Raw genomic sequence first — 12,935 nt, 5'->3', positions numbered from 1 at the left:
TTCACACTGCAGGTTAAATGTTTTTTATGTAGGAGTTTTCTAAACTTAAGTGACTTATAACTAATTGCTTACAGTGGTGTGCATGAGAAAATGGTTATCCACAGAAAAAAAAGTGCCAGAATTTTGAAAGATTTAAACAACTTCATTTACATTTAAAACAAAAGAAATTCTCAGCAAAAGGCGCAAGCACTGCACTCATTCCAAAAGTGTATAAAGTCTGATTTTAATAGCAGTGGTAAAATGATTCAGAGCAGATGTGCACTATATGTCAGGAATTAACACTTTGCTCCATTCCATTTGAATTCCACATGATTTGTGTCGTATGTTTCCCTATATATTATGATATGTACAATATTATTTAATTTATTACACCTAATATGGTAGTTACAGCTCAGATTTTAAATGAATATCATAACATTCCAAAAGACAGAAAAACTAAACATCAAACCCAGCTCTACTCGCTATTAATGAAAACACTGGACTGTAGATCATGATAACTATCAAACGCCACCTTGTCACACACGGCTTAATCCAAAGGTGAAAAAATAACAAGATGGGGTTTGAATTCTTTACAACAAGACAAACATCCATTTTCAGAATCTGCACAGCATCTTGATCTGAGGCAGTTGTATGTTCAGCTTAGGGGTTACTATCTGCTAACTTTTGCTGTCCGTTGCTTTGGTCTGCTGCTGGTTGCTCTGGTCCATCAGTGACAATCACAGTCTGAATGTTTGGATGCAAAGTTTCCGTCTCAGAAATGGCTTTAGCGTCTGACACTGGAGCCAGAATGGTCTGTGAGGCTGCAGCTTCCAGCACAGACGACGTGGAAACAGTTGGGATCTCCGACACTGATGCCAACAAGCTGTCAGAAACTGGAACTGAAAGGGAGGAAACGGATAAAGAGGTGGAGGCAGCGTCGGTCAGCGGGAGGCCGTGAGCCATGGACACGGGTAAAGAAAACGGGACGGGGATGGTTGGACCGTCCAGGGAGATGATGCTGGCCCCGGTGCCGTCGGTGGCCACGATGGGCTGGATCTGCGTCCCCGGTGGAACCTCGGTGTGGATGACGGTGATGCCGCCCAGAGCGCCGTGGCTCACCAGAGCGATGGCTCCGTGGCTGGTCCAATCAGAAGGCAGGGTGACGGGTTCGGCCGGAACCACGATGGAGTCTGTTTGGGTTTTACCGGCAGCTCCTGAGGCAGCAGAGCTTTTTCTAGCGGCGCTCTGTTTCTCCCCTGTTCCTGCCTTTTCTGTCTTTCGATTAGTGGGAGATTTGGGTTTCTTTTCCTCCACGTTTCCCTCCAGAACCACCAGGTAGGTCTTCCAGGGAGCATCTGAGTCATGGACCTAAAATTCAAACAAGTGGATGTTATTTTCGCAGCAGTCAGAGGATTTAGGTATATTTCAGCCTGGTGGATTTCCCATTTATGTTTCTATTGTGGTTCTGTGGGACACGCTAGCTACACTCTATGTCGTAAAGACTCAGGGAAACATCATTGTTCTGCTAATTTCTCTGTTAAACCCCTTAAGCTTCAGTGTACCGCCGGCGGTACACCTACTAATTTGCATAGGAATTTAAAGAATGTCCGACGGCTGCAAACACGAGCTTAGATTCTCATGAATCCGCCGGTATAAACCACTTTCAGATGCGATTACCACAGCGGGTGAGAAAAACACATTTGTCCGACAAAAACGAATATTCATCCATCCGTGCTTCAACGCACACAGCGCGACTCACATTTCCGGGTTCATTATTACACACAAAAAAAGATTCCACAAAAAACGGCCATAATCCAACCTTTTACATCCAGATGACACAAGCCAGTAAACTATTTTGTCCAAAACATGTCCTGAAGTCGGTATAAAATCCCCGAATCGGTCATTTTCAAGGAAATGCACCTCGCGATGCCCGTCCAATATTCCCTGTATTTTTCGTAATTTTTTTAAATTTAAAAATAGAATATTAGCGATTTTTTTTGTACTGAAAACGGCTGGAATTGACTGAAGCTTAAAGGGTTAATAAATGTTTAAAATGACTCACAGAGAAATCAACTTTACCTGGAAAGCTGCAGGCAGCTAATGCTAACTGATCACAAGCTGTTTTGTGTGACTCCTCATTTCGGTGAATCTCAACAACCAGGGGTTAAACTGGGTTTTGCGACGAAGAAGGTGAAAGGTTTTAAAGTAATTTGTCGGAAAAAAAACGTCCAGAGGCAGTAATATAACCTAAATATACAAGCTTATAACCAAACACACTGCAGTGGCAGACTGTCAGTTTAATTCAGAAAGCTTTTAATTAATATTACTGATATTTGCATTTGATTGGTGTTTCCAGAAACACTGACATTCCTGCCAGATACAAAAATTCTTCGCATCAATCCAACTAAAGTATGAGCTTTAGCTTCAAGGCTCAGCATAACAAACCATATTTTTATTCTTTGCCTCACTGCCTGCTGCCTTATTTTTGATTTACTTCAGCGATTAAATCAGTTTATGCTTGCAGTTATTCCACTTCTGTAAATATTATTGTGTTTTAGCAGCAAAGCTGAAAAATCCCTGCAATAATCTACTTTATAGACCAGCAAAAATATGTGATGCTCTGGAGGGAGCAGTATTTGGACTTTTGCTTTGCTGTCGATGATTTAACTGGAGGAACTGTGAACCTGTGCACAGAGAAGCATTAATGATCACAATGGCATGTCAGAGGATGTGAATAATGAATGAAGTTCCTGCTGCTGTTCCACCTGCGTACAGCTATCCGTTTGGAAACAATCCTGCTGCTGTGTGATGCTGACATCAAGGAAAAGGATTCAACATTCTACATTCAGCACAAGACAGAGTCTGAAAACAGAATTCAAGATTTGTATGTGAGCTGGTGATGCTGTGATACTGGAGGGAAGGAACTGAGCTCCAGTTGGGTGCAATTTGGATATCAGGAGGTGGAACTCCAGTCAAATTTAACTCCTGTTTACTAGAACTACAATAGATTTATGGGAAAAAAAATATTCTTGTAAAACAAAGCTGATCATTTGCTAAACATGCCTCCATGGTCACAGTGTAAAAAAAATACCATCGGCAGTGTTTTCTGCTTTCACTGTGGGTTTAACCAACATCATTCAATTCCAATTCAATTTTATTTACATGGTGCCAATTACAATTCACCTCAAGAAACTTTACAGAACCCCCAAAGCAGCCCTAAGGCCACAGTGGCAAGAAAAAACTCTCTTTTAACAGGAGGAAACCCTTAGCAGAAAGCAACTGTACTCCATGATACGTCTGTGATATTTGTAGGAAGGGCAAGACTCATTTTTTTCTCTGATCATAACAATATTATCTGTAAAGAAGCTCATAAAGTCATTACTGCTCAGCGCTAAAATAATACCAGGTTCAACAGAGCTCCGACTCTTATCAGCCTGGCTACAGAGCTGAAGAGAAACCTGGGCTTCTTGTTTTCCTCTATTAATGATGAATAATATGGCGTCCTGGCGTTACAAAGAACTTTTTTCTAATTCACTAGACTTTTTTCCAAGCTACATAAACTTTATCTTCCAGCTTTTACGATGCCTGTTTTAAAGTCCGGAATTATACCAAGGAGCAGGTACTCTCTGAGGTATAGCTTTCTTTTTCAAAGGTGCAAGAATATCGAGCGTCGTACACGGCAGCAATATCAACCAGATAATCCACTTCTGTGGGTTTAAAGTTAGAACTGACCTCCATTTTATCAGTAAACGGTGCTGAGGTAAACACTGACTATCGCTTCCTTAAATTTGGTTACAGCGCTGCCAGACAGACATCTACTGAATGATATTTATTCCCAACACTACAATCCATAGTTGTGAATTGAAATGTTATCAAAAAATGGTCAGACAGAAGAGGGTTCTGGGGAAATACTGTTATCTGTTCAGTATCTATGCCATAAGTCAGTACATATGGTTTACTCACACACTGAGAAAAGCCAGTTGAGTCTAATAATGAACTAAATGCAGTCTTAAGGCTGTCACTGTCAGCATCAACATGAATGTTAAAGTCACCAATACTGCTAAAGATACCCTTTCTGATAACATTCTGTGAGAGTAAGAGGCTGTGCTCACCATGGTGTGCCTGCGAAGCGTGGACTTGTCGGTGAAGGTGCGTTTACAGAGGCCACACATGTAGGGTTTCTCTCCTGTGTGAATACGCTGATGCCTCTGAAGGGCGTTGAGCTGAGTGAACTGTTTGTCACAGTCTTTACAGCTGTACGGACGTTCTCCTAACATACACAATCAAAATTGAAAAGTTGAATCAATGCCAGAGTGCAAAAAGTAAAGAATACTGGAGAAGGAATCACCAGAAATAATCAGAAACCCATAGATACGAATTACCTGTGTGTATTTTTAAATGCTGGTTGAGGGAGTTCCTCTGAGCGAAGCCTCTTCCACACTGTTCACACTTATAAGGTTTAGACCCAGTGTGGATGTTCGAATGGTGTCTCAGGTACTCTTTAGAGGCAAAGCTTTTCCCACAGGCCTCACACATGAAGGGCTTCTCTCCTAACAGGAGGAAAAAACGGTAAAAGAAGAATTTTTAGCTTGTGTAGACAGGCTTGTTTTTTACAAGCTTAAAGACCTACTTTATAAAACAGTCCTAGCTGAGACAAATCTCTTATCAAACCTGAAGTGCTAAATGCTACATATGACTTTACCTGTGTGTGATCTCTTATGATAGGCCAACATGTGCTTCTGAGTAAAGCGGGAATCACACTCATCGCATGCAAACGGCTTCTCTCCTGTGTGAGTCCTGCACATGTGGAAACACACAGCTTTAACACAAACACACATCAGCCACAACATTAAAGCCACTGAGAGGTGGCCTTTCAAGGACTAAACATCTTAGGCAGAGCAACCATAGCAGTCATTATTAAAAACAGTCGGACTGTTCTTTTTAACAATAGTTCTGCTAAAAAAAAAAGACATGTATTTCTAAAAGTACAGTCCACACGGCAGACGTGAATACCTCTTGCTAAGTTATTAGCAGTAGCAGCACTGATTGATCACATCAATTTTTCTGGCTTCTTCTTGCTAGAGTTTGCAACTAATGACTCAATTTACATAATTATGACTACATCTACTTGTTGATTTAGTTTACGGTTACATTTTTCTGCCACACTTTCGTCAAGTCAAAACTCTCACTAAAGTTTTATTCGACCAGCAGTCATCAGTAGTGAGCTGTGTACCTGCGATGCATCTTGAGTGCAGAGTTCTGGGTAAATTTCGCCCCACAGTCGGTGCATTCGAAGGGTTTCGTGCCGGTGTGCGTCCTCTCGTGCAACAACAAGGCAGTTTTGGAGCTGAGGGCTTTTCCACATTCGGAACAAACATGTCGCAGATTTCGCTCATGTACCTGGGAAGCAGCAAAGTGGGAAGGATCAAATCAGGAGAAAAAAAAAAAAGCACAGAAACTATTATTACATATTTTCATATACTGCATTTATTTTAATGTGGAAATAACCCACTATATGACTTTCAGACACAACAAGAGTGTAGAATGTCATTAATCCTCACCTGTCTCTGGTGACGGACGACATCCTTCTTGCGTTTGAAGGTCTTTGTGCAGGACTCGCATGCAAAGAGCCTCTCATTACTGTGGACGTGCTTCTCATGGATCTTCAGGTTGCTGCGGTTAGCGAAGGTCTGCTGGCACGTCTCACAGCGAAAGACGACATCTGCTTTCACTCCATGATACGTGCTGACAACAAGAAGTTACAGCGATATCAGGAGACAAATGTTATGTAAAGGGAGCTCGATGATTATCTCACGTAACTCCGGCTTTAGAGGTCGACTTGTCTTAAGAGATTTATTGCAGTCAGCATAGAAGAACAGCAGCAGATAAGACTGTTGTCACTATAATCACATAAGAATAATTTCCAGCTACAGTTACACAATTACCTGCATCCGTTCCTGGGTAGGGACACAGTTTAGTAATCAATATTTAGTCATTGTTGAGATGAGACGCATAGCATTTTGCACATTTTGGAAATAGTTATGACAAATAAATACATATTAAAAGCCTGGGAGCATTAAAGGTGCCTACTCAAGGATTTTTCCTGCTTGGAGGACTTTTTTTTGCGTCCTTGAATGACATTTTAGCCAACGCCAAAATGAAAAGAATTTTGTTCACTAAGGTTTCCCATACTCCTAATATACATAGTAGTAATTTTTGGTTATCAAATGGTCAAAAGTCACAGAATATGCATAGATTTCTGTCAAAGGTAGCACAGATGCACTGCTTTGAAAGATTGATAGGTGGTTTTTAACACAACCAGTACTAATACCAATATAAGTAATCATGAACACAGATAACTGATATGTGGAACCATTTTTTTATATTTGCAGTAAAAACAGAACTCTTGATGTCAAAGTTTAGAATAATGCCAGCTTGATAACAAAATTTTAGCTAAACTGCCTTTGCTCGTGCATGTTTTAGATCTTTTTCATAAACAACAATCACAACAGATCAAAAAATGTTAGACAAATAGGGCTGAACAACTTGGGAAAACTATCTAACAGTGATTTTTCTGCTAGACTTTGCATTGTAAAGTTTTATCAAGCCGAGTTTTCGTTCAATATTAACTGTGTAAGATTTATAGTATGTGATGGAGCATTACCACATGAGACGACATCAAAGCACAACTGTCATCGACACATCAGTCAAAACCCGAACAAAGACTTGTAGCATAATAAACATCCTAAACTGCATTGCTTACATGTTGCATTGCTTCATATCCCAATTTCTAATAAATTATTTCTTCAGACACAGCTGAAATCAACATAGATTCTCCTTCCTGGCACCTATTAAAGCCTGTAAAGAGTGACAGTAAGACCAGGGGCTGACGAGACGACTCACTTTTCCTACCAAACTATAATTACCGGTTTCAAGCTGGAACACATCTACATGCAGGAAGACCAACAAGGACAACATCAGGAATGTTGCTAACTAGCAAAAAGTGGTATGAATCCAAAGACACAATAATGGTGTCAATCAATAAAACCAGGATCATAATTTTGTTACCTGATGTGCTTCAAGTAGCTTCTCTCATAGTGGAAAGTCCGTTGGCACTTGTTGCACTGGAACTGGGCCTTGGATGTTCTTTTTACTGCCGCATTGGACTGTCCGTCTTCATCTTCTTCTTCTTCCTCCTCCTCCTCTCCCTCCAGTGAAGTTTCTTCAGGATCCCTACACTGCTCATCATCCTCACATTCAAAATCATCCACATCTGAGACAGGTTTTCTCTCTAACGGCTCATCCCCTCTGTCCTCCTTATCCTCTGACTGAGCCTCGGCCTCAGTCCTATCCTCATCCTCCTTTGACTCTTCGTTGGCATCTTCATTGCTAGAAGTCTGTTTTTTATTATACCAACGCCTCTGGAGCACTTTATTACCAGCAATCCTCAGTTTTAGCTGTCTTCCTAGTCTTTTTTCATTTGTCACAGTGTCCTTTGCCTTTAATCTTTTTGAAGCCACTTCTTTCTCACAGCTCTGTGGCGGGAGCTGCCGCTTAAGAAGTAAGCGTTTAGGCTGCTTCTTCCGTTTGGTCTGGTTCTTTGCTTTGGCTTCATGTAAGTCGTCTGTAGCTACAACTTTTGACACAGATCTTTTCTTTGCAGGGCGCTGCAGGATCCCAGCGCTCATGGCCTCCACACAAACCTCCGACAGATCCTCACAGTCCAGAAGTTTCGCCACAGCTTGAACGTCACTAATCCTATCTCTGGCAACTTTGACTTTACCCGTGTAAACGAATTCCAGAAACTTTGAGAAATCCCTGGAGTGCATGTTGGAGAGTAAGAGTTTATCTCGGGCCGCGTCCTGAGACAGGAGAATCTTCTTGAAGTAGCCGCTGGATGCAGCCAGCATCACCTGGTGGGCTTGAAACTCCTGCACATCTCCCTGGTAGTCGACCTGCACTGTAACGTCGCTCAGATGTCCCTGGAGCCTCAGCTGGTGCAGAGAAGCCAAAATGTTTTCATGATGGGTATTTGAGGTGAGCTGGACCACTTTGACCCCCATAGTTCATTAGCGCTGGAGAGGAAAACAAAAAAATTAAGGCTATGGTGACTTGTAATGTTTGAACTAGGTGTGAACATCCATATGCATTCTGAAAGGTGGAAGCACAGAGCTTAAATGAGATTAGATTAATGTATGTGTCCTTATTACAGCTGCAGAATCACACAGCAGCAGGATCTGTATGATTTCCAACCCGAGAATGAGGTACAACAGCAGGGACTTCATTAGCTAATTAACTAAAACTCTTCTGATGTGTCACTGTGATCTTACAAATACCTTTAACAGATGAACTGTTGCACAAAGATTCACAGTTTCTACAGTGAAATCCTTGAAAACAAAGTATTTATGTTCAGGATGGATCCAGCATGTAAATCCTCCAGAGATCCACAATATTTTCTTACTGGTGTATTCTGTCCATTATTACAAAGTGTTTTCAATATTGCTGCTTAAACGCAATAATATCTGGAATAGTGGCATAACTACAAGGGGAAGCAGAACTGATCTAATCACCCAAGTAAAAAAAAAAAAATTAAAAAATAAGGCAACAGATGGTCGACATAATAATCCAAAAACACTCATGCTGATCCTATAATTTACAGCAGACATTCTATGGCTCAGATCTGTCAGTGTTTCAAATATTAATGCCATCGATTAGAGACAACAGAAACTAAAAATAGTGGTATACCACTTCATTGCACTGGGATATAAGTCTGTAGAATATGTTAAAAAAAAAAAAGATATTACTATGTAAGTCATGACTTTAATGGTAAATGGTATTTTTGTATTTCTTTCCCACCAAAAAAACCCCAATATAAACATTTCTGCTGCTGTCTGCATCAAATAAGAAAGTACTCTTACATTTGGAAAGTATATTTAATAGGCAGAAGCATCTGTGTGGCAACATTTTATCTTTAGCAAGAAAAAAAAGCAGCTGCTGCCATCTGGATATTGCATTTGTCTATATAGCTTAACAACAAATTGATTTTAAATTGCAATTTGAAATAATGCAATTAACAAATTGTAAAAGCTGCAATTTAGGATTCACATTATGCATCATGTTTGATCCAGAATCTGTTCTGTCAACACTTTTCATGCTATGTCACATGTTTAAACTATTACACAGCTAATATTGAGTCCAAGTTTGACTTTTACACATTACTATGCAAGTTGTACAACTCCTTATTTTTCCCCAAACTGCTCATCACTCGTATGTTGTGACATATTCACAAAATTGCAGCTCATTTGATTTGGATATTGCACTTCCATATTGTGATGTAAAGAATATTTCACTTAGTTGTTCAGCTGTACTTTCTGCTAAAGACATCATCTCTATTTCTGCTGTCTACAGTCTGGTCTGTGACCTCAAACCTCACTACACAATGGTTTTATTATTTTACTAACTTTACCTTTTAATATTGTTATACAAGTTACTTATCTGCGTGCTTATATCTTTTATTGTCTTACTGGGCTACACTGTAAATGAGGCCTCCATACTTCATTGCACTCTGTGATTAAATCAAGGTTAAATAAACGAAAAGGGTGAATCTAAATCTGAAACAACTCTCATATTATGGAGGTGAATTGAACTGCTGCATTTGTTCCTCCAGAAACAGAGCTGTCCAAATAACTACAACACAATATGTACAGTTCAGTTTTCCTGTTATTAGTTTATACTGAAGAAATAATCTTTATTTCTTGTGTGTACAGTTTGGTCTGTGACCCCAAGCCTCCTTCAACAAGCCTCCACCTCTTCATATATCCCAATTTAACCTTTCAATAATGGGGCAGGATGGCTAATATTTATGTAAAGCTCAGCGAGTTCTTTAAAATAGCTAATTATAATTAACCTAAAATAAGGTGTAGGTTTCAGAGAACTCACCTTAAGTATCAAAACGATCACAACAAAAAGCTAAATATAATGTTTTGGTGGTTTTGTCTTGGTATCTGTCACAATCGGAGTCAGTAAATGCTAACAGTAGCATCACAGACACAATGCTAAGTAAGCTAGCTTAGCTAAAGTTAACCGGCTAACGTGAAAAAAAAAAAGCGCTAACACAACTTGAATCTGTGGCTGAACACACCGACCGGGAGACCGTCTGTCAGACAGCACAACGGCACGACAACACGGAGCAAGTTTTCTTACCGTAAGCTCGGTAAAATGGCAGCCCTGCACAAATGTTCTGCACGGAGGAAGGTCCGTCCCCGCAGCAACGGCTTCACCGCTTCACCAGCATCCGGGGCCGAGGTGACGGATCTGGGATCAGCGCTCCGTTTACCGCCGCGTTTGAAATGTGGAAAGCCGACAGCAAGCGGGTGTTTCTGGGTCATCCAAAGTGGTGCCTGAAAACCGGTTCGTGTAGGACTTTTCAACCAGCCTGAAGCTAACAGTCAACCTCAAGGAAGCTTCAGAGAACCTTCAGGTGAGTTTGGTCGAGTTTTACAAGAAAGTTATAGTTTGTTGAAAATGCAACCCAGTAAACAGGAACCTTCAGAGAACATTAAATGTAGGTTTCTTACTTCTAGAACTTCACGGAAGAATCGCATTTTGTTATGCATGCATTCTAGCAAACAAGGACCTTTTGGGAACCTTAGGAAGCGTTCAAGGAAGAGGACGTTAAATGAAGTTTAGCATTTGTAGAATTTTACAGGAAATCTGCATTTTGTTGTAAAAGCAGCCCAGCAGATAGGAACCTTTGGGGAACTGAGGGGGACGTTCAGGGAACTTTCAGAGAACGTTACATGAAGATTAATGTTTATAGAATTTTACAGGAAAGTCACAATTTGTTGTAAATGTAGCCCAACAAAGAGATACCTTCAGGGAACTTTGGGGAACTATTAAAGGAACCTTCAGACAATGTTTTTTTTAAGGTTGGGGTTTGTATAATTTTACAGAAAAGTCACATTTTGTTATAAATGCAGCCTAGCAAACGGGTCTTTCGGGAACCTAAGGGAAATCTTTTTTCTTCAACACTGAGTCTATTTGCTCTCATAATGTGAATTATTAGCTTATACAACCAGTGAATCCATTGTGGGAAAATAGGCTATAATTACATTCATATATTTTCCATTATAATTTGAATCGTAAGTGGTGCCTGGATTTTGTGATTTCACTTAGCTGCATAAACAAAGACATTTCCACTATAAATTGATGCATAAAAAGCAAATATGCATCCAAATGGTTAAAAGAAACCTACACCCTTGGGATATTGCATTTCTTCCATTACTGTCATTTTGTATGAAGTAAGCTACGTGTAAGCCTCAGCATTTTGAAACTATAAAAGATATTAAAGATGACGTGTTATGACAGCTGTAACATTCCTACTGCATTTGAAACAGTCATTTTGTGAAATAAGGATGCTACTGTAACACCAGTAGCATGAAAAGTGATTTTTATTAGTGCATCATTCCCAAACACCCACATGGCGGCAGCATTGCACAGATTTTTGCTTCTTTTAAGCTTCTTGTGTTGGATTAAATGGCAGTTTAAAATCCACATTTGCATTTTCCACTGCATTTCATTCCTAATTTCTAGCATGGCTTCCTTTCTGACCTACTATTTAGATAATAAACTTGCCACTTAAAAATTACAATTTGGTACACTCTTAATCGTGATGTAAACCTTACCTAAATTGCTTTTTATATCTTTAGAATGTCAAATTATTTTGGAAAGGATGCTCTTGTAAAATGGATTCTTAAACCAAATGAGCTTATTCCTGGTGAAATAAAGGTTAATGAAATCAAATGCATGAAAACAGCTATTTCCTTCTGTGTAACAGTAGTGTGTGGTTGCATGGGAGTACAGTGTAAAATAGGCCAACATGTTGGAGGATTTAAGCTGATTTATTTACATTCAAACCTGCGTATATCATCGGCAGGCTTGCGAAATGCTGTCATTCCAAAGGTGTATGGAAAGCTACTTGAGGATTCACTGGGGTGCTGTTCTGCCGCTGCCAGAGTTTTCTTTTTCTTTTTTTTTCTTCCAGAGGAAATCCATATACCTTACATTTGTCTTAATGAATTCTGCAAAGCTAGCAATCCGCTCTGTTCCGGTGACTCATGCTGCTCCTGGACCAACGCTGTGCAAACTCCAGCTCTGACCTGGAACACTGTGTTCCCCTGGACTTCATTACTTTACTGTGCCGCCATACTGTGTGCCATATTCTACTGTATAGGTAGATTACAGTTTTCATATAGCCGGACCTTAATTTGTCTTCATATGATGCACAACATCTGCACATCTGTAACTGTGAGAATTAAAAGTATTTGCATACATATCAATACAGTGGAGAGTATTACAGTTGAAATAAGCCCACAGTTAAGTGAAATACTCAGCTACTTTATGCAAATTACAACATTTTACTCTTTGTTTGACTCTTGTCTGGTAGAAATGTTTCAGCTACCTATGAGGCAATCACTGTGGTTAGTGATTAGCTGGGTCACAGGTTTTTGCTGTGCAGCAGAAGAAGTTGTTCTGGTTCGTGCCGATGGTAGATATTAAAGCCATCTCAGATCAGCGTTTGTGGTTTGTGATGTTGTCACAGGATGAAGATAGAAACGTATTCGGTGTTTCTTCGTGTCATCGCCGGCTGACATGTGTAATCAAAGGGGATGAACACATGCTGCGCCGCTGAAAGAACAAAAGGTCAGACAGTCATTTCAGAAACATGCCATTTTAATCTACTTTCAGCAGTGATATCGGTTGACTTTTCACATGACTCCAGGGCAGGGACGTGCACGGGCAAATTGAGAGGTTGTTGCTCTAGCCGAGTATTTGATTTTACTCTCATATCTCTGTGGATGAACACAACTGAAAGCCTAGATTACAACAACAAACATTTCCGTCAAGTAAATTTCACAAGGCAGTAATATCAGGACAGTGAAAGACATAATATTCTG

The 12,935-nt window shown here is 40.1% G+C and overlaps 1 protein-coding gene across 1 annotated transcript; it reads right to left on the bottom strand.

Annotated features, from left to right (window-relative positions):
- Positions 1-204: 204 nt before the first annotated feature.
- On the bottom strand, positions 205-10,439 carry gzf1 (GDNF-inducible zinc finger protein 1). The gene is made up of 8 exons (XM_022194681.2): positions 10,183-10,439; positions 7,048-8,054; positions 5,541-5,724; positions 5,213-5,379; positions 4,682-4,776; positions 4,362-4,529; positions 4,092-4,249; positions 205-1,347 (listed from the first exon to the last, which is right to left on the bottom strand). Exons 2-8 carry the CDS (start codon positions 8,040-8,042, stop codon positions 640-642), a joined length of 2,475 nt encoding a protein of 824 aa, XP_022050373.1. The 5' UTR covers positions 8,043-8,054; positions 10,183-10,439; the 3' UTR covers positions 205-639.
- Between the last annotated feature and the right edge of the window lie 2,496 nt (positions 10,440-12,935).

The sequence above is a fragment of the Acanthochromis polyacanthus genome, chromosome 16 (genome assembly GCF_021347895.1).
Source record: "Acanthochromis polyacanthus isolate Apoly-LR-REF ecotype Palm Island chromosome 16, KAUST_Apoly_ChrSc, whole genome shotgun sequence".
NCBI lineage: Eukaryota > Metazoa > Chordata > Actinopteri > Pomacentridae > Acanthochromis > Acanthochromis polyacanthus.
This window is presented reverse-complemented; position numbering and strand designations above follow the sequence as displayed.